The sequence below is a fragment of the Protopterus annectens genome, chromosome 10.part0, assembly GCF_019279795.1.
Source record: "Protopterus annectens isolate FY-2018-M chromosome 10.part0, PAN1.0, whole genome shotgun sequence".
Taxonomy (NCBI): Eukaryota; Metazoa; Chordata; order Ceratodontiformes; family Protopteridae; genus Protopterus; species Protopterus annectens.
This window is the reverse complement of record NC_056744.1, coordinates 441,579,101-441,604,174: the sequence shown is the minus strand read 5'-3', so window position 1 is coordinate 441,604,174 and position 25,074 is coordinate 441,579,101. Positions and strand designations below refer to the sequence as shown.

General features: G+C 40.5%; 1 protein-coding gene across 13 annotated transcripts in view; it reads left to right on the top strand.

The window, feature by feature from the left end:
- Positions 1–25,074, top strand: part of RNF220 (ring finger protein 220) — a 1,177,048-nt gene that overhangs the window by 937,741 nt on the left and 214,233 nt on the right. For 10 of the 13 annotated variants that reach the window (XM_044085345.1, XM_044085344.1, XM_044085343.1 and 7 more), the window contains one exon: positions 10,153–10,274. In XM_044085345.1, coding sequence (XP_043941280.1) covers positions 10,153–10,274 — 122 coding nt within the window. The remainder of the gene's footprint in view (positions 1–10,152; positions 10,275–25,074) is intronic. The other 3 variants (XM_044085346.1, XM_044085348.1, XM_044085352.1) reach the window with 1 other exon arrangement.

The following is a 25,074-nucleotide window of genomic DNA, read 5'->3' as shown; positions in this document are numbered from 1 at the left end:
TTAATATGATTAATCAAAAAGTGTACAGCTTTTTTCCCCCAGGTCTGCATGCTGAGCCTAAAATTGGTCTGTTGTTTTGTGTTTATTGCTCTACCCTGCTTAACAAAAAATAAATACACAAGGGAGCATCGTAGCTTGTTGAAGTTATAACTTGTCAAAAAGTTACAATTTATTTGGGACTGCCGTCTTTTAATGTGCTCATGTGATCCTGGACTTGGTTATATTAAGTAAAACATAAAAAAAAAGGTGTGGGTCAACCCGCACTCATGGAGGTTTAGGGACCATGGCCCCCTTCCAAACAAACTTGCTACGGGCACAGGCACACTTAAATGTGGCCCCAAATTCCCAGAACATAACATGAGTTGCATTTTTTTCAAGAAGTTTTACTTTTGGTGTACTGTGTGTATGTATAAAAAAAATATCATAAAAGTATAAATATGTGTGTGTGTGTGTGTGTGTGTGTGTGTGTAATATATATATTTATATTTAAAATTATACACACACACGCGTACACATGTACACAAAACACACATGCGCGCGTATGCAGTTCTTGTCATGAACGACCAGATTCCAAAAGAAGGTGGTATTTGTAGGTGCTCTATTAATGCATGTTGCACGTGGTATTTCCATGTTTTTGTTTTTCTTTGTGTAAGTACATGTGGAGGACTGTCTGTGTGAAGGCTTTGCATGTATGAGTTTGTGTGCGTGTGTGTCTGTGCATATACGTATATATATATGTATTTATATACATATACATGTATGTATGTATCTATCTATCTATCTATCTATCTACCATTACTAGTCTAATTTATATGTATGTATGTATCTACCATTACTAGTCTATCAACACATTACAGTGGACAGTCTTAAAGCTAACCCTTGGAACATGCAAAAACAGAAGAATGTGTATTTTGTAGGGAGGAAGGGCCCCCCCCAAATCATTAGAATTCTGAGATTACATAGTCTCTTACCCCATGCATTTTCGATCTCGCACACCTGTCGACCATTTGTTTTATCAGCAATACAGAGGTCTATTTTACTGTAAATTTTAAAATCACACATAGATAAACACATACACAAAACTTTTCACCTAAAAATGTACAGTTAGAATGTTCTGTATTTTGTGTGTAGTAGGTTTGGATGTTATGTTGTCCTGTCTCACCTTCATTCCTACATGTGGGATTACAGAAGCTCAAAGTCTCTAAGTTGGTTCATGGCAAGGTAGGTATCCCGTCATGCAGTGGTATCAACCCTCAGATCTCATTTGAAGCTTTACGAGTTCAGAAGTGCTCTTCTTGGCCGTGGCTACGTTTTTTTTCTTCTGTGTTTTCATATATATATATAGCTTGTCTTTTTTAGATAGAATATTGTTAGAATACTTTTGTTTAGATAGTAGTTAATCTTAGGTATTGTTAAATAGTTGTCGCTGGTTTGTCAGCTGTTTGGCCAACGTTTTTTCCACAGGCCTGTTTTGTACCCGGTATCTCTTAGTGGTAGTTTAGATTATTTCTATTTAGAATTTACTGTTTCTTCTTGTTGGGCCCCTTTGTCAACTCTTTACTAGCTTGATACGGTACATTTACATTGCAGGACTCACTATATTTTAGTCCTTTTTTTGGTATTAGCTTCCTGCCTGTGTGTGTTTGTCTAGGCTTGGGTAACTTAGTTAACTGCTTCCAAGGGCTAGACCTGTTTAAGTTGGAGGACCTAGTCCTCTCATTCGCATTTTCTACATTTTAGTGTAGTGTGTTATTTTCTCCTCCTTCCAGTAGTTAGGGTCCGTTTTAGTTAGAGGACCTAACTTATTCCTTTTTTGTACCTTCTAGCGCATTTCTGCTTTTGCTACAGTGTAACAATTATGTCTAAGGAGTCTAAAGAGAAGGATCATAAACCTTCGGGTTTTAAGAAATGTCATTAACGGACGGGCATGGAGTATGTGTCTACTGTTTGGGGGCCATTCACTTAACAAGAGACTTGTACTTCTTTTTGTCACTCATTTAGCTCAGGAGTCCTTCAAGAAAGGAAAAACAAATTGATTTTGAAAGGTCTCCTGAAACCATCCTTTGAGGAAGATTTAGGTAGTTTTTCTTCCTCACAGTCTACAAAGTCTCCCTCTAGCCGGAAAGAAAAGACTGTTAAAAGGCCATCTCCAGTGTCCTCTGAGAAATCTGGACCTTCTGAGAAAATACCAAAAACTACAAAGACTCCCACTTCATTGGCTCCACTGCCTTAAGAGCCAACTGAGTTTATTACAATTGACATGCCTATATCGGCCCCAAGAAATTCGGAACCGAAAAAGGATTCTTTAGCTCGGTGATGGTCACCAGACATTCCACCGGTCTCCCCTACTCTGAGATCACCTATTTTTCAAAGATCTCGCTCTCCAACCCTTTCCTCCAAGTCCTCTAGGAGCCTATTGGATGAAGATGTGGAGAGAGTGGGGCGCAGACTCTTGAAGGCGCCGGGGCTGGCAAATTTGCTCTCGGCTCCTGCCCAGCTGGCCTTGGAGCCATCCAAATCTTTGACATCTGCTACTGTTCCTCCTCAGAGCCATACCGGTCTATCAGAGCCAGAATATCCAGTACTGATTGCAGTAGAACCTTTGGCATCCTGCACCCCATGAGGCTTTACCGGAACCGATATCTGCTCCAGCACTCTCGGTGCCATCCGTAATGTCTAGGAGCTGAAGTTCACCAGTTGGCTTTGAGGGAGATACTCGGACCCGAGCCTACCTCTTGGTGTCTTGGCTCGACTGAACTCGTCTCCTACATCGGCTTCGGAGCCGATCTCCCTGGAACCGGGGGCTACCTCTGCTTCTTTGGAACCGGTGGTGTCTTCGGAAATGGGGGAGTCTGCCTTCGAGCTGATGAGTGTAGTGGCCAAATCTACAGCTCTACACAAGGATGCTGATGTTCTTCCCCCAAAAGCACCGGCTTCTGTCTTGGCACCACCCTATCCACAGGACAGCAGAGATCCGCAGCCTCAGGAACACCCTCTGAGTGATCTCAATTCTTCTGAGACCTCCTCAGAATACCCTTCTGAGGAGCTTCCTCAGAAGAAAGCCTGTAAGAGGAAGCATGTAGACTCCCCTGATGAGTCTGTCGCCTCTGACACTGACCTCAAGGAGTCAGAAGGGTCCCCACAGTTGTCCTCTGATGATATTTCCTTTGCAGATATTCTTGAGGTCCTAAAACAGAGAAGCGGCTGGTCTACCATCACCCCTTCTGATGAGGAGTCGGACCTGAAGGCTTTCGGATTTCAGCCTTCAGCCTCTTGGGTGTCTCTGCCTTTCGACGAGCTCAAGGACTTGGTCAATCGAAAGGCGTGGGAATTGCCTGACATGATGGAGCCAGCCCCTAGGAGGCCAAATAAGTTTTTTTTCAGCCCCCAAGGAAAAAGATTTTTTGACTAAAGGTGTGCCGGTAGATGCTATAGTGGTGGCAGCAGCCACCAAGAAAGGAGCTTGCAGAGACCTCCTCATCTGCCAAACAAAGAGTGTGGAACGTTGGACAGATATGGGAAGTGTGTTTTTTTTTTTTTCAACAGCTTTTACCCTTCGATCGCTGAATTATCTTACCCATTTTACAAAGCTTCAGAGAGATCTCCTGAAGGAACTAGGAGATACTCTGCAGGGTACTTCAACTGCGGGGGTACCAGAAAAGGTTACCACTCAGTTATCCACCTTAAACTCCATAGTGAATTCCTCCATGAGACTGATATTATATGCAACAGATGGAGCAAGTAGGGCAGCTGGTTCAGGGGTTTCCTTAGAAGACATTCCTGGATGCGCTTGTGTAACTTTGCGGAACCCTTTAAGTGTACACCTTCACTAATGCCCCTTTTGACAGTTCCTCACTTTTTGGACCAAAAGTTAAGGATACATTCACCAGATGTGAGCAGGAAGGGAAAACTCTCTCTGCCGTTGGAGTACGTTTTTTCCGTCCCTTCAAGACCCTACTCTAAAGGGCAGAAAGGCATAATATGTGGTTGAAGAAATCCCAATTTTCCCAGATGCACGAGGTGATCCCTTCCCCAGGGGCAGAGGAGGAGGAAATGATGGTAGACACCGTCCTAGAGGCAGAGGGGGCCTGCAAAACCAGAGCGACTGTGATTCCTATCGCGGACGTCCCTATCAGCACTCTCCTGAAAGGAGGTTCGACTAGACTACTCTGGAGACAGTTGGGGGACATTTATCTCTGTACCCAGAAGCCTGGCACAACATCACAAAAGGCAAGTAGGTACAAAACATAATATCCAGAGGATACTCCATACCCTTTTCCTACCCCCCCTCCTCAAACCAGAAAAATCCTGCATGTCCCACCCAATCTCTGGGATCAAGCAACCATAGAAATCCAAAAGTTACTAAACAAGAGTCATCCAAACCATCCCCCCAGACCAAATAGGATTCGGAACTTACTCTAGATTCTTTTTAGTACCCAAAAGAACAGGGGACTTGAGACCCATATTGGATCTCAGCAAACAAATGAATCAGTCAAGAAGTTCAAGTTCCAAATGGTGACATTGCAGTCGATACTTCCCCTTTTAAGGAAAGACAATTGGATGTGCTCGATAGACCTCCAAGATGCGTACTACCACATAAAAATGGACAGAGCATTGAGGTGTCACGCTTCCGGCTTGGGAGCCAGTCACTATCAGTTTAATGCTCTGGCGTTGCAAGCACTCCACAACTCTCTTCCTCTAGGGACGATTGCAATCCAGTCAGACAATATGTCAGTGGTATGGTATATAAACAAACTGGGAGGAACAAGATCATACCCACTTTGTCGAGAGGCTCTGAGGGTTTGGCAGTGGGCAACCTCTTCCCAACACTTTCTAGTAGCAACACACATCCCGGGAAAGTCCAATGTGATGGCGACAAGCTCAGCAGGGCAATATTGATGCCTCACGAGTGGTCTCTAAATCAGAACATAGTGGAAGAGGTCTTCTGTAAATGGGGCCAGCCTTGCTGCAATCTTTTTGCTACTCCTATGAACGCCAAATGCAGCAGCTACGTTGCCCTAATACCCCCCTCCAGTGGAGACCCCAAGAGACGCACTTGTTCACAATTGGCCCTTGGGACTTCTTTATGCTTTTCCCCCCGTTTCCCCTCATATCAAAAGTCATTCAGAAAGTAAAATCCTTGGGAAGCAAGATGATTCTCATTGCTCCATATTGGCCTCGTCAGATTTGGTTCCCCTTTCTCGGGCCTCGTCTACTAGTGGATCCATGGATTCTGGACCCAGTTCCAGACCTACTGACATATATGTCAGGAACACTCCATCCTTCTCTCCACACCCTCAACTTGACAGCTTGCCTGCTTCACTTTCAACTTTAGTCAGGCTTCAGGGTTTCACTCCAGCAGTAAAACACATTTTGATATCCTTTCATGAGGTTTGCATGAGGTTTCTGCCAGAAACTCTTTGCTAGTAAATGGAAAAGATTTTCTTTCTTTGCACAGACCAGAAACATGGACCCCTTCACTGTCCCAATTACTTCAGTTTTGGGTTTCCTTTCATAACTCTTCCAACAAGGCTCAGTCGCTACTATCTCCATTTTCCACTTAGGACAGCATACACCTATCTTGATGGCACATAGACTGTGTAAAGTATTTTTGAAAGGCACTTCCTTCTTGAGACCACCATTTAAAGAACCTGTCCCTCCTTGGGACTTAAAAACTGTGTCCTGTCGCACTTTGAACCTTCTTCCACATGCGATCTAAAGTTCCTCTCTTGGAAAACAATATTTCTGTTAGCTATAACCTCAGCTAGAAGACTTTCAGAGCTACAGGTGCTTTCAGTCAAACCACCCTATTTGATTTTCCATCGAGACAGGGTTTTGCTTTGAACTAACTCATCCTTTGTCCCTAAGACTTGCTCTCAATCTAATATTAACCAATCTCTTGAGCTTCCAGTGTTCTTCCCTAACCATACCAACAAGGCAGAATACAGACTTCACCAACTTGATGTGCATAGTCTATCTTCACAGAACTAAAGAATTCAGGAAGTCAGATCAGTTGTTCATATCCTTTAAAGAGGCAAGAAAGGGTATGCCAGTCTCTAAAACCACAGTATCTAATTGGCTTTCCAATTGCATAACTTTTGTATACTTCTCCAATAACAAGGAACTCCCCTTCAAAGTTAGAGGTCACTCAACCAGGTCAGTAGCAACATACATGGCTTTTCAAGCCAGAATTTCAATGGACAGTATTTGTGCAACCGCAACTTGGACAAGTTAACATATTTTTATCACTCATTACAAAGTTGATTTGGCCTCCAGGGGCAGAGCTTCCTTTGGTTCCACAGTGCTCAAGAGTGTATTCCCGTGAGCCACCCAAGAAAAAGGTGCTAGGGACTGTGCCCACATGTAAGAATGAAGGCAAGATAGAACAACATAACATGAAGTTATGTACTCACCATAACGTTCTGTTTGTTGTCCATGTCAACCCTTCATTCTTACTAACCCACTCACTTAACCCTCGTCCAAATAATCCTAGAGGACCTGGTGGTAAAATATTTGCACTTTTCCTTTATGTTGGAGACCTTTCACTATTGTTTCACCTTTACCTGAGGGTACAGAATAACTATTCTATTATAGTCAGCAGCAAACGAGATCTGAGGATTGATACCACTGCATGATGGGATATCTACCTTGCCACGAGCCAAATTAGAGACTTCAAGCTTCTGTAATCGGCCGAGTGTATGAATGATGGGTGAGATGGGCTACAAACATAGAACGTTATGGTGAGTACATAACTTCTTTTTTTATTTATTTCAAAAGAGTAATAGTGAAAGCTTCACTTGAAGTTGTGATACTGTTATGTTTTATGCAACAGTAGCATTGTTGAATTGATAATTTGTTGCAGTGTTCACCATTGCATTTTTATCAGAATTTAGTGTTTTGAATAATAGACTGCATTACAGAATGGCCTGTTTTAAAAAGGCATGGTGCTGAAAGTCACCTCAAAGCTGTCTTTTTGTGTCTGATTTGAACTGCTGTTTTCCCCCTTAGTGCAGTAATTTATTTATTTTGGTTATCAGGGTTAGCCCTTTCCAGGCAATGCCATTTTCACAGAGGAATACTAATGTATACGTTCGTAGTTAAGTAAAAGTGTATCTTTTCAGTGTGAGTGGTTGAACGTGATATAGCAAACTTGGTTCTGATGCTGGAAAATAAAAACACTGTGAGCTCTATTTCTCTATAAGGTACTTGGATTCATTTTTTTGAAGTACTGATACTGCAGAACAGCGTAGGGGGCATTCCACACTCCAGAATATGCCTTCCTTCAGATGAGACATTAAACAGAGGTCACATCTGCCTCATGTGGTGGTGGCTCAGGTGGATGTAAAAGATCCGTGGCACTTACTGAGAAGAATTGAAATGCTTTGCTGATATGCAGTTGTTATTACATTTGTAACATACTTCAAACATGATTCAAATCCACAGCAAAGGCACACAACACCAGAATCAAATGGTGAGACAGCTATCCGTCTCTGCTAGGTTATCCAGTCAAATAGTGAACAGGACTCGAACAAGGATAGAAGCAACATTTATTGAGGCACAAAAAATTAATTAGAAACTGGTAAGCGCTTTCATCTGCGTTGCAGACTTCATCAGACAACTATACAGCAGAGATAGAACCATATTTTAACAACTTTTTGGCGCCAAATCCATTCAAAAGATTGTTACAAATAGCTGATGTCAACTTTTAAAGAGCCAGTGCATATAATTTATAAAAACATATGTTAAAATCAAGTTTCCACACATAACATCCATATGTGTCGAAGTACATAATCTATAGATGTACTCCACAGCTAAAAACACATAGATAAAAAATAATAAATAAAATGCAATGATAATCATAATACCCACTACCATGAAAAATATTAAAATGTAATATATTAAATATACAAAAATGTATAAATAAATAAATATAAATGATAATAAACTAATCTGCCAATTCGTGGCTAATAGCCTACATAAACAGCACATATTTCACTAAAAATAGCTAAAAACGGCAAATGTACCAGACTAACACTAAATCACTAAAATAGACAAAATCTACATATACATAAAAAGTGCATAAAGGTTATTCACATTCAACTTATAATAATTGTAATAAAGGTTTAATGGAAATAAAATCATTAATGCCTGGAAACTTTGTGGCATTAGTCTTCATCTGCCACATACTTTCCTTTTTTCCTAAAAGAGCTTTAAAATTACCTCCTCGTGGTGATTTTACTACCTGATCAATTATAGCAAATCTAAAGACATGAGCAGCACCGTACTGTTTAATATGTCTAAATAAGGCATTGTTGGTATCTTGGACCTTAATCTTATACAGGTGTTCATAAATCCTTCTCCTAAGTTGCCTTTCAGTTTTTCCAATATAGAAAGCTGTGCATGACTCACGTTTTGCAAGATATATATGTGAATAACCTTTATGCACTGATTATGTACTTCGACACATATGGATGTTATGTGTGGAAACTTGATTTTAACATATGTTTTTATAAATTATATGCACTGGCTCTTTAAAAGTTGACGTCAGCTATTTGTAACAATCTTTTGAATGGATTTGTTGCCAAAGAGTTGTTAAATATGGTTCTATCTCTGCTGTATAGTTGTCTGATGAAGTCTGCAACGCAGATGAAAGCGCTTACCAGTTTCTAATTATTTTTTTGTGCCTCAATAAACGCTGCTTCTATCCTTGTTCGAGTCCTGTTCACTATTTGACTGGATAACCTAGCAGAGACGGATAGCTGTCTCACCATTTGATACTTCAAACATGTCTATATTCACCTGTTTGCAAAAGAGCAAATGTCAAACATAACCTCTTTTTTATGTACGGGTTTCCTTTATCTCATATTCCTTTTACCTTAAAGATGTTTTAATGTTCATTAATTTCTATTTTCTTAATGTGCAAAACTCCACATTTAATTTTTGACATCTCCCGTATTACAAGCAACATCTTTTCCCGTTTTTTTTCTCTACTTCTTTCCTTCCTCTCATTTTTTTCCTGTAGTATCATCTTCTTAACTTTTTCAAAATTTCTCTTTACAACATTCCTTAATCCTTTCTCAGCATTCATGGTTGCTAATAAACCATCAGGTCTTAATGAGCCTTTAAATTATAGAGGTGCTACTGTTTATTTTTAGCAGTTTTTCCTCTTTATTAATTGTTAATTTGGTGGTTTATTTATATTGTGATGTTAATGACCCTTTAAGTGTATTGTGTGTAATGTAACTTGGTTCTGATGAGGTCTGATTTGATGAAAATGTTTACTGAGTCTGTTTTTGTTTTAACAAGACAAGCAACTGCAGTGAGTTTATGGTGTATGTTTTTGGTTTCATTTAGAATATCAAGTTATTTCCAAATTAAAGCTGTTGTGCATTCTATTTTAAGTCTCCGCTGTAATACAGCCCTGTTGAAAATGTTCTGTTTGTCGATTTGCAGTACCTGTATTGCTTTTTATTTGTACCACTCGTTATTTTCCAGACAGGAACCTCTTCCAGTCTTCTAATTGCTATCTGTTCTGTTCCACTGTCTAGCCTTTTTAGTTCCTCTCTCCTGTTTACCAACATCCACATTAATATTTCCATGCCAGATTGTTCTTTACGTGTTGCTAGTGTCCTCCAGTCCTCCTGGCATCACTTCAGTTATGTGTGTGTGTGTGTGTGTGTGTGTGTGTGTGTGTGTGTGTGTGTGTGTGTGTGTGTGTGTGTGTGTGTGATTGATACATACACTTCAGCAAATCACTTTAATCAGTACAAGTGAGTGTGTGTGAATTCAGTTTTTTTTGGTTGGAATTCAGATCATTATCAAAGACGTCTGTATTATTTGAGTGACTTTTAAATAGCAATTTTGCATCTTAAGAGCTTAATTTAGCAGTTGTCCTTTTAATTACTTTTTTCCATTTTTTGAATGCAAGATGCTCTAACCTCATGGTATGTTGTTTTTGAAATGTGTCCTTTGTAAATAGCTTGGAAATATATGTACCATTTGTGGGAAATGAGTCCATTTCCTTTGTACATTGCACTGGCCCCCTCCACCTAAAGAATGTAGCTAAATGTTTGGAACTCTGAATGTAATGCAAAGGAGATATGTAAACTGATTTATGTTTTTTTCCCTTGTTGCTTCACTGGATGATTACAGCTCGAATTGGGAAATTGAAAAGGAGGAAACAGGACGAAGGACAGGTATGTCCATTGTGTGCTCAACCGCTCGTTGGATCCGAGGAAGAGATGAGTAGGCATGTGGAGCAATGTCTGAGTCAGGTAGCAGTGTGGTGGTGTTCCCACCGATCCCTTACTTCCCCTTTTTCTTTCACGCCTACAAAGCCCCATGGGGTAGTACTTACCACAGAACTAATACGTTGTAGAATTGCTCTGTCCTACTCTCCCTTCCTGCTGTCTACTGTAGCTAGATGTGCAGTTTGCAACAGAGTCTGAAAATAGCCAGCAGTGTTTAGAAAAGTGAAATTTGCATTCCTTTTTACACTTTCTTCTAATTATGGTTCCTTTTAATTGTTTTAGTGATTTTGACCACATTCCATCTTTAATGAATTAAAAAAAAGAAGTTTAGCTGAGAAAAATCTGATATCAAACAGTTGGAATCCCCGAAAGTGATATGTAATAGCATTTTTTGAAAGTAAAAGGTTTTAACTGCTTTGGCAAAAAAGATTCTGTCACAAGCTGCAGTGTACGTCTTCTTAACTTTCTTATTTTAACACTTTTTGACATTGCATGGGAATGCACTATATTTAGCAACTTTGTGAGGAAGCTGATGAGTGGCAATGAGAAATTGTTCTTCTGGCCGTGTAGTGGATTAATGGTACCAAAATTTTGGTTGCGCTTTCCAGATCATATCTGAATCATACTTGGCCAGTTGCCACCCTCAGAACTTTACTCTGTTCAGTGGTATGGAAATGTGCTGTTTAGCACTTGCATTAGAATAAATAAATACAGGTTTATAATGAGTATTTCAGAAGTGTAGATCATTTCTGCAGTAGGCTGGCTGCTTTTTGGAGCTTGATAGTAACAGATGCAGTGTTGTGCACATGAAGCTTGCTAAAGCAACTGGCTGATAGTAACAGTTCTTACTTGAAATTCTCTTACTTGAAATTCTCATATTGAAATTCCAGGGTATGCAGGAGTTGGTGATGCTTCTAAGACTTTTTGTCTGGCTATGTATTTTTGTCTTAGACACCACACATGCACACCAAGACCACATTTTAGTAATACTGCCTTGTACACTGACAACATTTGATAGTGGTGATTTTGTTAAAAATTGCACTTCTTTTGTGCCATGTTATAGTTTGAGAGAGAATGCTGTAATTTACAGGCTCCTGTTCTTGTCCTTGCCTATGTTATATTTTGTGGGAGAATGGGAGTCAAATGAGGTACACTACTTTATCTGTATACAGAGATATACTGAATGATCTTATCCCTGCAACATCTGTGTGTAAGCCTTTCAGGAAGTCTGACCAGAGGCCTGCTCTGGCTTTCTGGTCATGAATAGAGGGTGGAGGGGTGAGGGGGCTCAACACGACACAGCAGTATACTGGTAAAAAAGTCAGCACTTGAACAGAAAGCTTTTTGGAGATGGGTAGGACAGGGTTGTTTTTTTTTTTTTTTAACATATTATTCGAGTGGCTTTCGAAAGACATGCGTAGAATGGGCGTGCCTTCGTTGAAGGTTGGGGGTCGAGCTGGCACCTCAGCACCTGTAAAAAATCTGCTGCCAATCATTAGCGGACCGGAGTCCCACTGTGGCGACCCCTAACCGGGAAAAGCCGAAAGAAGAACAATTAAAATATCACTTTTAAGACATAAGGCACACGTACATTAACAAAAATAAAACCATATTACCATTTTTTTTACATTTATTGCTCCCACAAATTCTATTTATTTATATATAGATTGTTCCTTCCCTTTTCTAAAGATCCCTCTTCTAGTTCTTTTATCTCTTTTTACAATATTCAGCACTTGTAATACATTTGGTTTAGATTATGATTTCCATTTTTAGCAATTGCTTTTTTGGCAGCCAACAAAATTAAACTTAAAAAGGGCTTACTGTGGCTAGGCAGTTCAGATCCTGTATCCCAGCCCTTTTCCTTAGTTATAGCCATTTACTCCCCGTTTAATTCTAACCGAGTACTCAGGAAGGAGTTTTTAAATCTGCCAACTCATTACACTCCCAGAAAACATGTTCCCAGCTACCCATTTCTTCCTCATCACACCTCCAACATTTGGTATGTTCTCTTTAGACTGCTTGGGGTATAAAAATACCTTTGCAAAAATCCTAAACCTTCTGGACTTTTTGCATGATTGGGAGTCCTACATATGTCCTCCCATTGTTCCCTTATAAATTGCTTTTCCAGTCTCCCTTCCCAATCTTTTCTAACCTCCTGTGATTGATTCTTCTAGTTATCATGCAATATTTTATTATGCCCTACTAATTAGCCCCTTTTTAACAGCAGCTTCCGTTCTAGATTTGACTAAAAAATCTACTAGAGCTGGTCTTTCACTTAGGACTCCCATCTCTCTCTCTCTGCTTATACATTGATATCCGTCCCTGATAGAGACAGTCTCTAACCTGCAGTCCAGTCTACTTCTTAGCCTCATCTCACTCTTTTTTACCTCCCCTCTCTAGTTATTTGCTACCAGTTCCTTTGCCAGTTTTCTGTAGTACATTCCTGTCCCTTCTTGCTTGTTTTCTGTAATCCTACGTGCAGTCATCCCTACTGGCAAAATCTTCTTTCTCCATTCTTGTGTTGGCTTTGTTCTTAAAATACTTCCTGCAACTTTATGAATATAATATTTTGTATGATGGATATTGTTGTCATTAAGCGTCTGCATCTAAAACCCTACTCTCTCTTTACTACTTTATCTTCCCTCCTGCTTCATCAGCATCCTTTTCCACTTTGAATTATAACCCTTCTGCTGGTGTTGGTGTATATGAGCCTCAACTGTGTAGCCCTGAAATATCCCTTCAAGTCAGATAATCCGAAACCACCTTGTTCTTTTGGGAGGATCAGCTTATCCCACTTAACTCTTCTTTATTAATTATTATCCATAACTTTTCCTGTGTTTGATTAAAAAAATATGCCTGGTCTGTATATAAAATTACTATCTATATCCATAAAAAAGAGCTTCCAGTTTCTCGGTTTCATATTTTCTTTTTAGTCTCTTCTCACATATTTTTAGCTGCCATAACAAAAGCTTTTATTTAATCCATACTTTTAAATACTTGATAGGATCATAGGCGGTTACTAAGCTATTGGCCATGAGGCCCTTGTAAGCCTAGCCAAGAGTTTAGCCTATGTTTCAAGATTTCTCTTGTTCCCATAAGTATAGGTATTGCTGAACCAAGTCATGAGTGGGTAACTAATTTACAGCTGTAGTCTTTGTGGTTTATCTTCATTAATTTTATATCCTGAAAAAAATGAAACTGTCTCAAAATATTCCACACAGTGATATGTATCCTTTTTTCGATTTACAATACACAATAATGTCATCTGAAAATAAAGCCACTATTCTTGATTACCATACCAGTTGCACCCTTCATTTTCTGAGTCCCTTATTTTCTTTGTCTGCGGCTGTAAATCCATCCATCCATCCACAACCCCTTTTTCCCATTTTTGTACATGGAGTTTATACCACCAGATGGCTAGCCTTTCCATGGTAATTCTTCCACACCACACACTTGCATGCACACTCATACCTATGGCCAGTTTAGAGTATCCAGTCCAACTACTGCATGCCTTTGGAATGTGGGAGGAAACCCCACACAAACAAGGAAGGAGGACATGCAGACTCTGCACAGAAGGCACCCCAGCTGAGGATCGAACCAGGGAACCTGTTGGTGTGAGGTGACAACACTGATATGCCAGTGGCTCTAAATATAAAGCATATAAAGCGGAAAGAGGACACTCCTGCTTGTTTCCTCTGTTAAGACACAACTTATTGGAGAGGAACACTCCTCAGTAGGTCCGTGGTGGAAGACATGAGCATACTGGTGTGCAGATATAAAGTCTGTAATTAACAGGTATTCATATTTTGTCATTTGTTAACTAAGTGAGTGAGCTGGTGCAAGGACCCTTTTCAGTCACAACCACTAGGGCAAGGAACGATTGCAGATACTGACTGGTATCATAGCAAAAGCATTTAAAGTGGAATATGGATGCATAACTAGAACTTCACATAAGAATAAAATACTTAATCAGAACCTTATGATACTTGCAGTACAGTTAAGAGCTAGCCCTTACTGTTATTTTTGGGGAAGGAGATTGCTGTTGGATAAGTTGCAACACAGAAAAGTCTCCCCTTCAACTTGAGGTTAGCAGTGCTCTGAAGCCATCCTTTAGTGAAAATGGTCCCGTACTGCTTGATGGAATCGAAAAACTACCATCAAGTATGATGGTTCATAATTTCGTGAATTCCCCTTTATAAAGATTCCTATTTCACATTATTTTAATCTAAACGTAATGCAGATGTTTCTTCTGGGTACCTTATGAGTGCATCGGTCAGTCGTCTTGTTTAAAACTTATTTTTTTACTTTCACTTTGAAGTCAGAATCAGTATTTGCTTTGTGTAAATCAGCTTCCACACCAAACGTGAAAGTTGCATTCTAATGGGTAGCATCATAAAAAAGGTTGTGCTGAAGTTTTCATTGAAGCAGAAATTTTGAAACCCATAAGTGTTATATGAATATATTGAATTTGGCAAACGCCTATTAACTGTGGCAGCTTTTAGTTTTTTCTCCCCAAGATTAACACCATCCTGAGATGTGAACGGTCTGTCAGTAGACCTTGTGTGATAAAGCAAAACTGTGTCAGATGGGGCAGAATAAAATCAGTTGCATTACTGCTTTCAGATGTATTTGTTTTTGCATTGTCTCCTGATTTACTTAATTTCCTCTTTACCTGCTCTAATTGTAATTTCTGGGAATAGAATAAGCATTCAACAAAGTATTGCCTTGAAAACAGCAGTTTGATTGTATGTGGGGAGGAGGCTGCAGGTACTTTGCATTACAGGAAGTGTGTATGTGTATTCTGAGTATTTGGAGCACTTGTATATTTTGCTATTTGTTTGAGTAGGAAGGTCCAAACACACAGGGTTGGAGGAAAGAATGTTCTTGGTAACACTAGACAAATTCATGGAAACGGACGTGCGTTTTTATATACAGTCAGACTAGGTTGCTAATAACTACTATTTCTTTAGTGTTCTGAGTGGAAGTTTGGTTTATATTTTCTTGTTGGATATTCAGCTATAACAAATACATTTCTGCATTGGCTTATGCATGTGCAAGTTGCTCATACCTTTACACAAGGAGTAAAATGTGAAAGAAACTACTCCACAAATGTGCGTGAAAAATTCAAACAAAATTGCCACTTCTGTGCATGCAAACTGCATGTGGCTATTCGTGTCTACTGACAGTCCCTCACAGCTCTAGCTATTGTAGTCATGTTGAAATGCATTTGCTTTTTTCAATTTTTGCATTTTTATTTTTACTTTGACATTAGTCGAATATTTCTTTGTGGCTCATAAGGCTATCTAAACCCTCAATACTTGCCATATCAACTGCAAAAGTATTCTGTTCCTGATAGTTGGGAGGAAATCTATTATGTTTCCATCCTGTTTACTAGGCAGTCAGATGTAGCTTTACAAAACTTTGATGTGCACTCTGTAGTAGGCTGTGTTTCCTGACCCTATGCATTCACTGACGTTTGCCTCCCTCTTTTATCTTTCCGGCTAGTCTAACTATAAAAGAACTCTGCCTAGCCCCCTAAGTAGTATTCCAAAATACATTTCTGTGTTGTGGTTCAGATTGTAACTGAACTGCAAGACTTATGCAGGCATGTTGACCTGGTAACTGATGTGATATACAATGGAATGGAAATGTATTCCTACATTTAAAAAAAAAAAGTCCGAATTGTCCATGCTGTAGTGTCTTTGCATAATATTCAGCTGCTGGTTTACTCCTTCATTTCAGAGTCTAGACGTGTAAAATCCTCATAGTATCTGCAGCAGAACACACAGCCATGGCTTATTGCTATTTTTTTCCTGCATTAAAAATCCTGGAAAAAAAAAAAGTCATTTTTTGTGACTGTTGGATATAAAGGTTGTGCTGTCTTCTCTTCTATAGCCGTGCCAGTTACTGTGGTCTGCTGTATTGCTGACTACACTGCCTATGTTGACCTGGCCAAGGCATTTGACACAATACCCCACTCGTGCATTGTTGACAAACTTAAGAGGTTAGATACAAACCCGTATGTCACCCAGTCGATAGCCAACTGGTTCACAGACAGGACCCAGGAAGTTAGAATTGGGGAGTCCACCTCTACAAAGAGGCTAGTCACAAGTGGATTCCCTCAGGGATCAGTCCTTGGACTGCTCCTTTTTGGCATTTACTTCTCAGAAGTCAAGGCCAATATCAGTGGTCTCTGGCTAACTAAATTTGCAGAAAATTGCAAATTAGGAGCTGTCATTGAATCTCACTCTGACACAAATGTTCTCCAGGAGGGGCTGACACAGACAAACAACTGGTGTCAGATTCATGGACTTAAAACTAAATGCCAAGAAATGTATAATAGTATCCTTTGGGAAGTCATCCATCCCTGGTAACTATCATATTGACAACACACCCCTTAGAGTTGACCCAGTAGTCAGGGACTTAGGGACACATGCAGATAGTAATCTAGCCTTTGATCATCACGTATCTGCAGTGGTGAGGAAATCATTCTATGTTGCGCAACTTATAAACAAAGGTATGGCATCTTAAGTCCCAAGGAAGTCATTGTACCACTGTAGTTGGCATTCATCAGACCTATCATTGAGTACAATGCCCTCTTTTGTATGTACCTAACCAGGCGTATCCAAATGTCCACAGACGTTCCTCACTAAAAGAATATAGGGCATAAGTAATATGTCCTATGCAGACCACCTAAAGGTCCTATCCTTGTATACTGTCTCCTACAGGCTTTTGAGGGGAGATCTATGCCTGGCATACAGGGCATTGTCAGACCCCACTCTGATGGACCTCCTGCATATTCACAAAACAAACTACCAGAATTACCCATTCTAAAGACTTAAACCGTGCCTGTGCTATAAATAGGACCTGCTGAAGAGAGAAGTATGTTTCCCAGAGACTACCCCATCTATGGAACAGGCTCCTCATCCATGTGAAGCAGAGTTCCTCCCTAATCCCATTCAAGTGCAACTTGGACAATTGGATGGGAAACCAAAAATTCATCCCTGGTGTTTGGCACCTATGTCTCTGATGCAAACAGGTAACCTGTAAATGGTTCATCTCCCAGGCCCTTGCTTACACTTATCAAGGGTATCAGAACTCGGAGATTTGGGATGCATGGCTAGGCTAAGAAAGGCCCTTGCGGTCGTTAGCCTAGTAAACACCTGTGATCCTATGAACACCACTAACAGACTCTGCATATTCCATTGAATGTAGCTTTCTCTTCAATCCTGTATGATGGAACACAAGTCTTAAAAATAATGGTGTCTGCTTGGTTAGGACAGACACGTGATATAAACCATAACACTGTCATTCATTGGTAGCCATTGTGGAATGCTGCTGCTCAGCTGTGGTGTGGAGACTCAACGGTTTGCTCCTCTTTTCTTTCTGATCATTTTTTTCCACTTTATGACATGCAGCAGATAAGACCATTTACTCTGATGTAAACACACATACAGTTTTTGCTGTCTGTGTACCTGCTGGCCGACGGCCCTTGTCACTACCATATTCATGCATTCCACAAGTGGGTGGTGTTTACAGAAGTTTGTATTTTTGATCAGTGGAGATTTGAGAGGTTAATTTACTGTCAGTTTGTTTGCTATTCGTCTGTCATAGGCAAAGCAACTTTTCTGCAGTGCAGAAGTGGTTAACAGTAGAGTTTGAGTTCATCAGAGTTCATTCTTAAAACAGATCTCTCCCTCATACTTTTACTAGGTATTGAAGCTGTCAGCTCTTCTTTATTAGTCAGTGACCGACAGTTATTACTGCTTAGTTTCTATATCGCCCTTAATTTTCTAATGCATGGGTAAATGCATTACTTTACTGACCTAAAATGATGGAAATTATCAGTTTGTTTAAATACTGGTGTAGTGCAACTCATTACTGTTCTTTATACAAAGTTTTACATACCTCTCAACTCTCCAAATTTTTTCCTCACATTTTTGGTCCTTTTTTCATAAAATTGTGGTTTTCTGGCAAATTAGTGGCAAATCATTAAAGACTGATGTTAGAAAATAAAGACCGACATTTCAAGGAGAAGAGGCGGAAGGCATGGCCGAAGGCAGGAAGAGAGGAGAAAGGCTGGGACTGTGGTAGTGAGGGTTGGAACTTTGAATGTTGGCAGTATGACTGGTATAGGGAGAGAGCTAGCTGATATGATGGACAGAAGGAAGGTTGGTATATTGTGTGTGCAAGAGACCAGATGGAAGGGGAGTAAGGCTAGGTGTATCGGAGGTGGGTTCAAATTGTTTTATCATGGTGTGGATGGGAGGAGAAATGGCGTCGGAGTTATTCTGAAAGAACAGTATGCTGAGAGTGTTTTGGAGGTGAAAAGAGTGTCAGAGTGATGTTTATGAAGCTGGAAATTGATGGTGTAATGATGAATGTTGTTAGTGCATATGCTCCACAAGTTGGGTGTGCAATGGATGCGAAAGAAAAATTTTGGAGTGAATTGGATGAAGTGATGATGACTGTACCCAAGGGTGAGAGAGTGGTGATTGGAGCAGATTTCAGTGGTCATGTTGGTGAAGGGAACAGAGGGGATGAGGAAGTGATGGGTAGGTATGGTGTTAAACAAAGGAATGCAGAAGGTCAGATGGTAGTGGATTTTGCGAAAAGGATGGACATGGCTGTGGTGAATATGTATTTCAACAAGAGGGAGGAGCATAGGGTGACATACAAGAGTGGAGGAAGATGCACACAGGTGGATTATATCTTATGTAGGAGGGCCAGTTTGAAGGAGATTGGAGACTGCAAAGTGGTGCAGTTAGGCAGCATAAGGTGGTGGTTTGTAGGATGATGTTGGTGATCAAGAAGAGGAGGAAGAGTGTGAGGGCAGCATCAAGGATCAAATGGTGGAAATTGAAAAAAGGGTAATTGTGAGGTGGAGTTCAGGGATGAGTTAAGACAGGCACTGGGTGGCAGTGAAGAGTTACCAAATAGCTGGGTAACTACAGCAGAGCTAGTAAGGGAGACGGCTAGAAAGGTGCTTGGTATCATATCTGGACAGAGGAAGGACGACATGGAGACATGGTGGTGGAATGAGGAAGTACAGGAGAGTATAAAGGCAAAGAAGAAGTGGGATTGTCAGAGAGATGAAGAAAGTAGACAGGAGTATAAGGAGATGAGGTACATGGCAGAGAGAGAGGTGGCGAAGGCTAAGGATAAGGCATATGAAGAGTTGTATGAAAGGTTGGACACTAAGGAGGGAGAAAAGGACCTGCACCGATTGGCTAGACAGAGGGACCGAGCTAGGAAAGATGTGCAGCAGGTAAAGGTGATAAAGGATAATGAGGGAAACATACTCACAAGCGAGGAGAGTGTGTTGAGGAGATGGAAAGAGTACTTTGAGGGGTTGATGAATGAAGAGAATGAGAGGGAGAGAAGGTTGGATGATGTAGTGATAGTGAATCATGAAGTACAATGGATTAGCAAGGAGGAAGTAAGGATAGCTATGAAGAGAATGAAGAATGGAAAGGCTGTTGGACCAGATGACATACCTGTGGAAGCATGGAGGTGTTTAGGTGAAATGGCAGTGGAGTTTTTAACCAGATTTGGAAAGTGAGAGGATGCCTGAGGAATGGAGAAAAAGTGTTTTGGTACCAATTTTTAGGAATAAGGGTGATGTGCAGAGCTGCAGTAACTACAGAAGGATTAAATTGATCAGTCACAGCATGAAGTTATGGGAAAGAGTAGTGGAAGCTAGGTTAAGAAGGGACGTGATGATTAGTGATCAGCAGTATGGTTTCATACCGGGAAAGAGCACTATAGATGCGATGTTTGCTCTGAGAGTGTTGATGGAGAAGTACAGAGAATGTTAGAGTTGCATTGTGTTTTTGTAGACCTAGAGAAGGCATATGACAGGGTGCCTAGAGAGGAGTTGTGGTATTGTATGAGGAAGTCAGGAGTGTCAGAGAAGTATGTAAGAGTGGTACAGGATATGTATGAGGGTAGTGTGACAGCGGTGAGGTCTGCGGTGGGAGTGACGGATGTGTTTTAAGGTGGAGGTGTAGTTACATCAAGGATCAGCTCTGAGCCCTTTCTTATTTGCAATGGTGATGGACAGGTTGACAGATGAGATCAGACAGGAGTCCGCGTGGACTATGATGTTTGAAGATTACATTGTGATCTGTAGTGAGAGTAGGGAACAGGTGGAGGAGACCCTGGAGAGATGGAGATATGCTCTAGAGAGAAGAGGAATGAAGGTCAGCAGGACTAAGACAGAATATATGTGTGTGAACGAGAGGGAGGATAGAGGAATGGTGAGGATGCAAGGAATAGAGGTGGCGAAGGTGGATGAGTTTAAATACTTGGGGTCAATAGTTCAGAGTAACGGTGAGTGTGGAAGAGAGGTGAAGAAGAGAGTACAGGCAGGATGGAGTGGGTGGAGGGGAGTGTCAGGAGTGATTTGTGACAGACGAGTACCTGTAAGAGTGAAAGGGAAGGTCTACAAGTGGGTAGTGAGACCAGCTATGTTATATGGGTTGGAGACAGTGGCATTGACAAAAAGGCAGGAGTTTGAGCTGGATGTGGCAGAGTTAAACATGTTAAGATTTGCACTGAGTGTGACGAGGGTGGGCAGGATTAAGAATAAGTATATTAGAGGGTCAGCCCAGGTTGGAAGGTTTGGAGACAAAGCCAGAGAGGCAAGATTACATTGGTTTGGACATGTGCTGAGGAGGGATGCTGAGTATATTGGGGAAAAATATGCTAAGGATGAAGGTAACAGGAAAAGACGAAGGCCTAAGATAAGGTTTATGGATGTGGTGAGAGAGGACATGCAGGTGGTTGGTGTGACACAGCAAGATGCAGAAGACGGGAAGAAATGGAAACAGGTGATCCGCTGTGGCGACACCTAATGAGAACAGCCGAAAGAAGATGATGATTTCAGTTTGACTTCATACCCTTCAGAAAATTCATGCTAATGTAAAACCTGCTATTCTATTAAATTTCTAAGTGTGTAAGAGCAACATTTAAAAATTGTCCCTATTTTTGGGCTTTTGTACCACTTTTATTAATGGCTTTGTCCGGATCCCTTGCTCTAAGAGATTGAGAGGTGTGTCTGGCAACCGTTTTATTTATTTATTTATTTATTTATTTATTTATTTTTCCCGGGGTGGGGGGAGGGCACTTTAAATGTTTAAATGCGAAAGCTGCTGAATATGGACTATGTCAGGCAGGTTGTAACAGGTAGTTGTCTGAAATAGCATAAGAAAAATCTGGGGCAGTCTTCATCATCTTTGCCATATAATAAAAAGTTGAAATGGATGGGGGGACTGATGGATACTGAAGAGTTTATGAAACCAGACAATATCTAGGTGGTATTAGTGTAAAAAGTCTAGGTTGTTAACTTTATTGGACGTTGAACTTTTCCTTTAATGGATACAATGCATGAACCTCAGTTTAACTACAGATGAAGACAGCTTATTTGCAGAGTATTTTTTGCCATCTGTAAAGTGACAGTAGTGCACAATTTACAACTCCAAATCCATGACTGAAGTAATTTTAGTTGAAAAGCATTTTGAGTGCATTCTTTAAACTGTGTTCCTTCAGTGCATGACCAAGTACAACACTACCACCAATATGTGAAGTTCAACTTTTGTAGCGGCTGATGTTAATTTTTGTACTGTGCAGCGAGAATAAAAAAGTAGCCATTTAAACCAATTGCAGTGAGTGTCCATCCATCTCTTATGTGTATCTCTCTTAGCCATTTCAGGGTCAAAGTGAGCTGGAATCATACCCCAGTGTGAATTAGGCATAATATAGAAACTATATATTGAATGGGACTCCATTCCATTGCAGAACTCGTACACACATGCATTGGGCAATTTGGGAGTACCACTAGTGTACATTATTGCACATTTTGTGGGTGGGAGACTAATCCATAGAGCTTGCATGGATACATTGAGGACATCTAATCTGTGATGATTCATCACTGCTGCAGTAGCCTTGGCTATATGGGTTTTATCCTGCCAGGAGTATAGTAGCCGGACAGCATCCAAAGCTACAGCGTTCCTACCATGCACCCACACTGTCGAGCAGCTTGAGCTGAGCTCACTAAAAGACAAGTTTGGGCATGAAGCCCTTCAGTGCTTTATTGCCACTGAAGCATATGCTCCTCTAAGGCTTTCAAGGATTGCCGTTTGACTTGTGCTTTTCTTTACTGGGTCATAAATTCCCTTTGGGGGGTCCATTTTCTCTATTTTGTTGTTGTCTTATTACTTTACTGTTCAGGAAAGTTATTTTAAAGCTAGGAGTATTTTTATGGACAGTCTTGAGACTGTTAACGTGCTTTTAAACATTTAAACAGTGCAGTCATTTTTCCTGTCTGTTTCAAACTAGTGTAAAATAGCTAAAAACATTTTTTTGTGTGGAGAAATTCTATTTATTTTTCTTTTGTGGGGCTGGCGTTTGTATTATTAGTGCTTTTTTACTGTGTTTTTTTCTGTATGCATATATAAAAAACCTTTTGTGGACTTGTACCATTTAACGACAATTGCTGCTTGTTTTCCATGGGAAAGAGACACAGACACCATTTTCAGCTTGACCATGGAATGTACTATCGGTCCCACAGTCTGTCCACCTTCCAGCCACAAAAAGAACGAAATAAGCAAACATTTGCTACCATAGCAGGTAGGGGACTCTGTTGTGACCATTTGTTGTACCTAAGACCACTCATCTTTACCCTGGATCACTCTAGTGTAGCATTTACAGCCACTATGGACCAGGGGTTAGCCACATCCTGTGTTGCTGTTGGGGTCCCCCTCAGTGGCCAAGGCAGAGCCATTCTTGTCATTTCTGGGAAAAAGAACAGGGAAAGTATCCCTGTTGTGTCTGAATGCTTGCTCATCCCTGAGGAAGCAGCTGCTGCCATTAGTAACATGTTTGGTTCCATTTTTCCTGTTAAAAAGAAACAGAAAACCAAGCATGTATATTCTTCTCTTCAATTCAGGCTGTTGATTTCTCTTGTAAAGGAAAGACGGGTTCCTCTTTCCTGTAGAGATTCAAGATTTAAAATCTGAACGGAAAGCTGCAGAGATGGATACCATTTTTTTCTTCCCCTCAGACTTCTGATTCAGACTCAGAAGAGCTTAGTTTTTGATTCTCTGTGTTGGGGATCTGTTTCTTTAAGACTATTGCTAGAATGGGCCAGTGGGAGAACACTGCAGGTTTTCAGTCCATCAGAAAATGCTGAATTGTTACAGAAGGCTTTTCCAGAACCTACACCCATTCCTCCTGTTCTGTCTGCTTTAGAGGATGCATGGGTTGCTGCCTGCAGTTTTCCTGATAGTTGGCCACCTGGATCTAAAAAAGCAGATAGGATGTATACAGTTCCTCAGCCTTTTAAAATTTTATATACTGTTCCTAAACCTAACCCAGAAGCTATAGCTTTAGAATTTAGATGATCCCACTGCTATTAAAAACTTAGTTAATTCCGATCCTACTGGTTCTGATAAGGATGGGAAAATTAGTCAGAGATGTAGGTAAAGTGTATACTTCTGCAACTTTGAGTTTCAGAATTTTGAATTGTCAGGCTTGTATGTCAGTTTGTTTTGGCAAATTGGGAAAATATGACAAATGTTTTATCTGCAGTTTCTTCTTGTGAGGAGAATCTACTGTAAATAACTAGTAGGTCACTACTCATTGTTTGTAGTGTGTGTATGACTCCTATTGATACTACTTCCAGGGCTGTGGCCACTGGTACTGTTTTCAGGAGGTTTGCACAGCTGCATTCTCAGAACCTTCCAGTTAATGTTAAAAATAAGATTTTAAATTCTGCCCCTAGATAGAGACTTAATATTCTCCCTCTGCTCCAGGATTGATCAAAACTGTGATGAAAGGGGTAGGCTGATCCAGGGGATCTCTAAGATTTTTCAGACCTGCTTTTCTAAATTGTCCAAGGGATTTTTTTTATCTCCTCATCCAGTTTTGGCAACCCCCCCCCCCCGAATAAACAGTCTCATCAAAATTCAGGTAAACAGACAGTTAAGAAGAAATGACAAAGGGGTTCCAAAATCAAGTCTCGAACCTGCCAAAACAAAGGACAGTCTAAAGTCTTAATGACTATTCAAGAGAGCTTGTGACCCCCTTGGTTTCTTCCAGAAAGTCTGAATCTCCATTGTTTTCTACTTGGCAACACATTGTTTCAGACAAATAGGTTCTGAAAGTAATTCTTTAAGGTTACAGATGGCAGGAGGAGGAAATTCCTCCTTTCCAGGGGGTCGTTCCTCATCCTGCAGATCATACTGTTGTGTTTCCACCTTCATAACACGTTGTCCCAAGGAGTGATAGAACCAGTTCCTCCGTCCTGGGGGGGTATTCATAGATGCTCCTTGTGCCAAAGAAAGAAGGAAAATGCTTAGAGACCAGTTCTAGACCTTTCTTTTCTAAATCTATTTGTGATAGTGCCCAAATTCAAAATTGTTACTTCACAACCTGTTGCAGTGTCTTCTTTCAAGATTGCTGGTGTCACTAGACTTTAGACTTTAAAAGATGCTTATTGCATCCCTATTCATCCAGACTTCAAGCATTTCTTAAAGTTTTCTGTCTGGATCACATTATCAGTTCTTGCCTTACCCTTTGGAATATCCACTGCACCAAGAGTGTTCACAAAGTGTCTAGCATTATTTGTAGCTCACAGCAGCCTACAGGGTATCCATATTTAGATGATTGCTTATCTCTTCAGAGTATTCTTTTTTCCAGAGTGTCAGGAATCTCTTGAAAAAGTCTTTTTTGACTCCTCCACACAGGGTTGTGTTCCTGGGATATCAACTACACACCTCAGTTCAAAGAGCTTTTCTTCCACAGGAAAAAAAAATAGATTTTT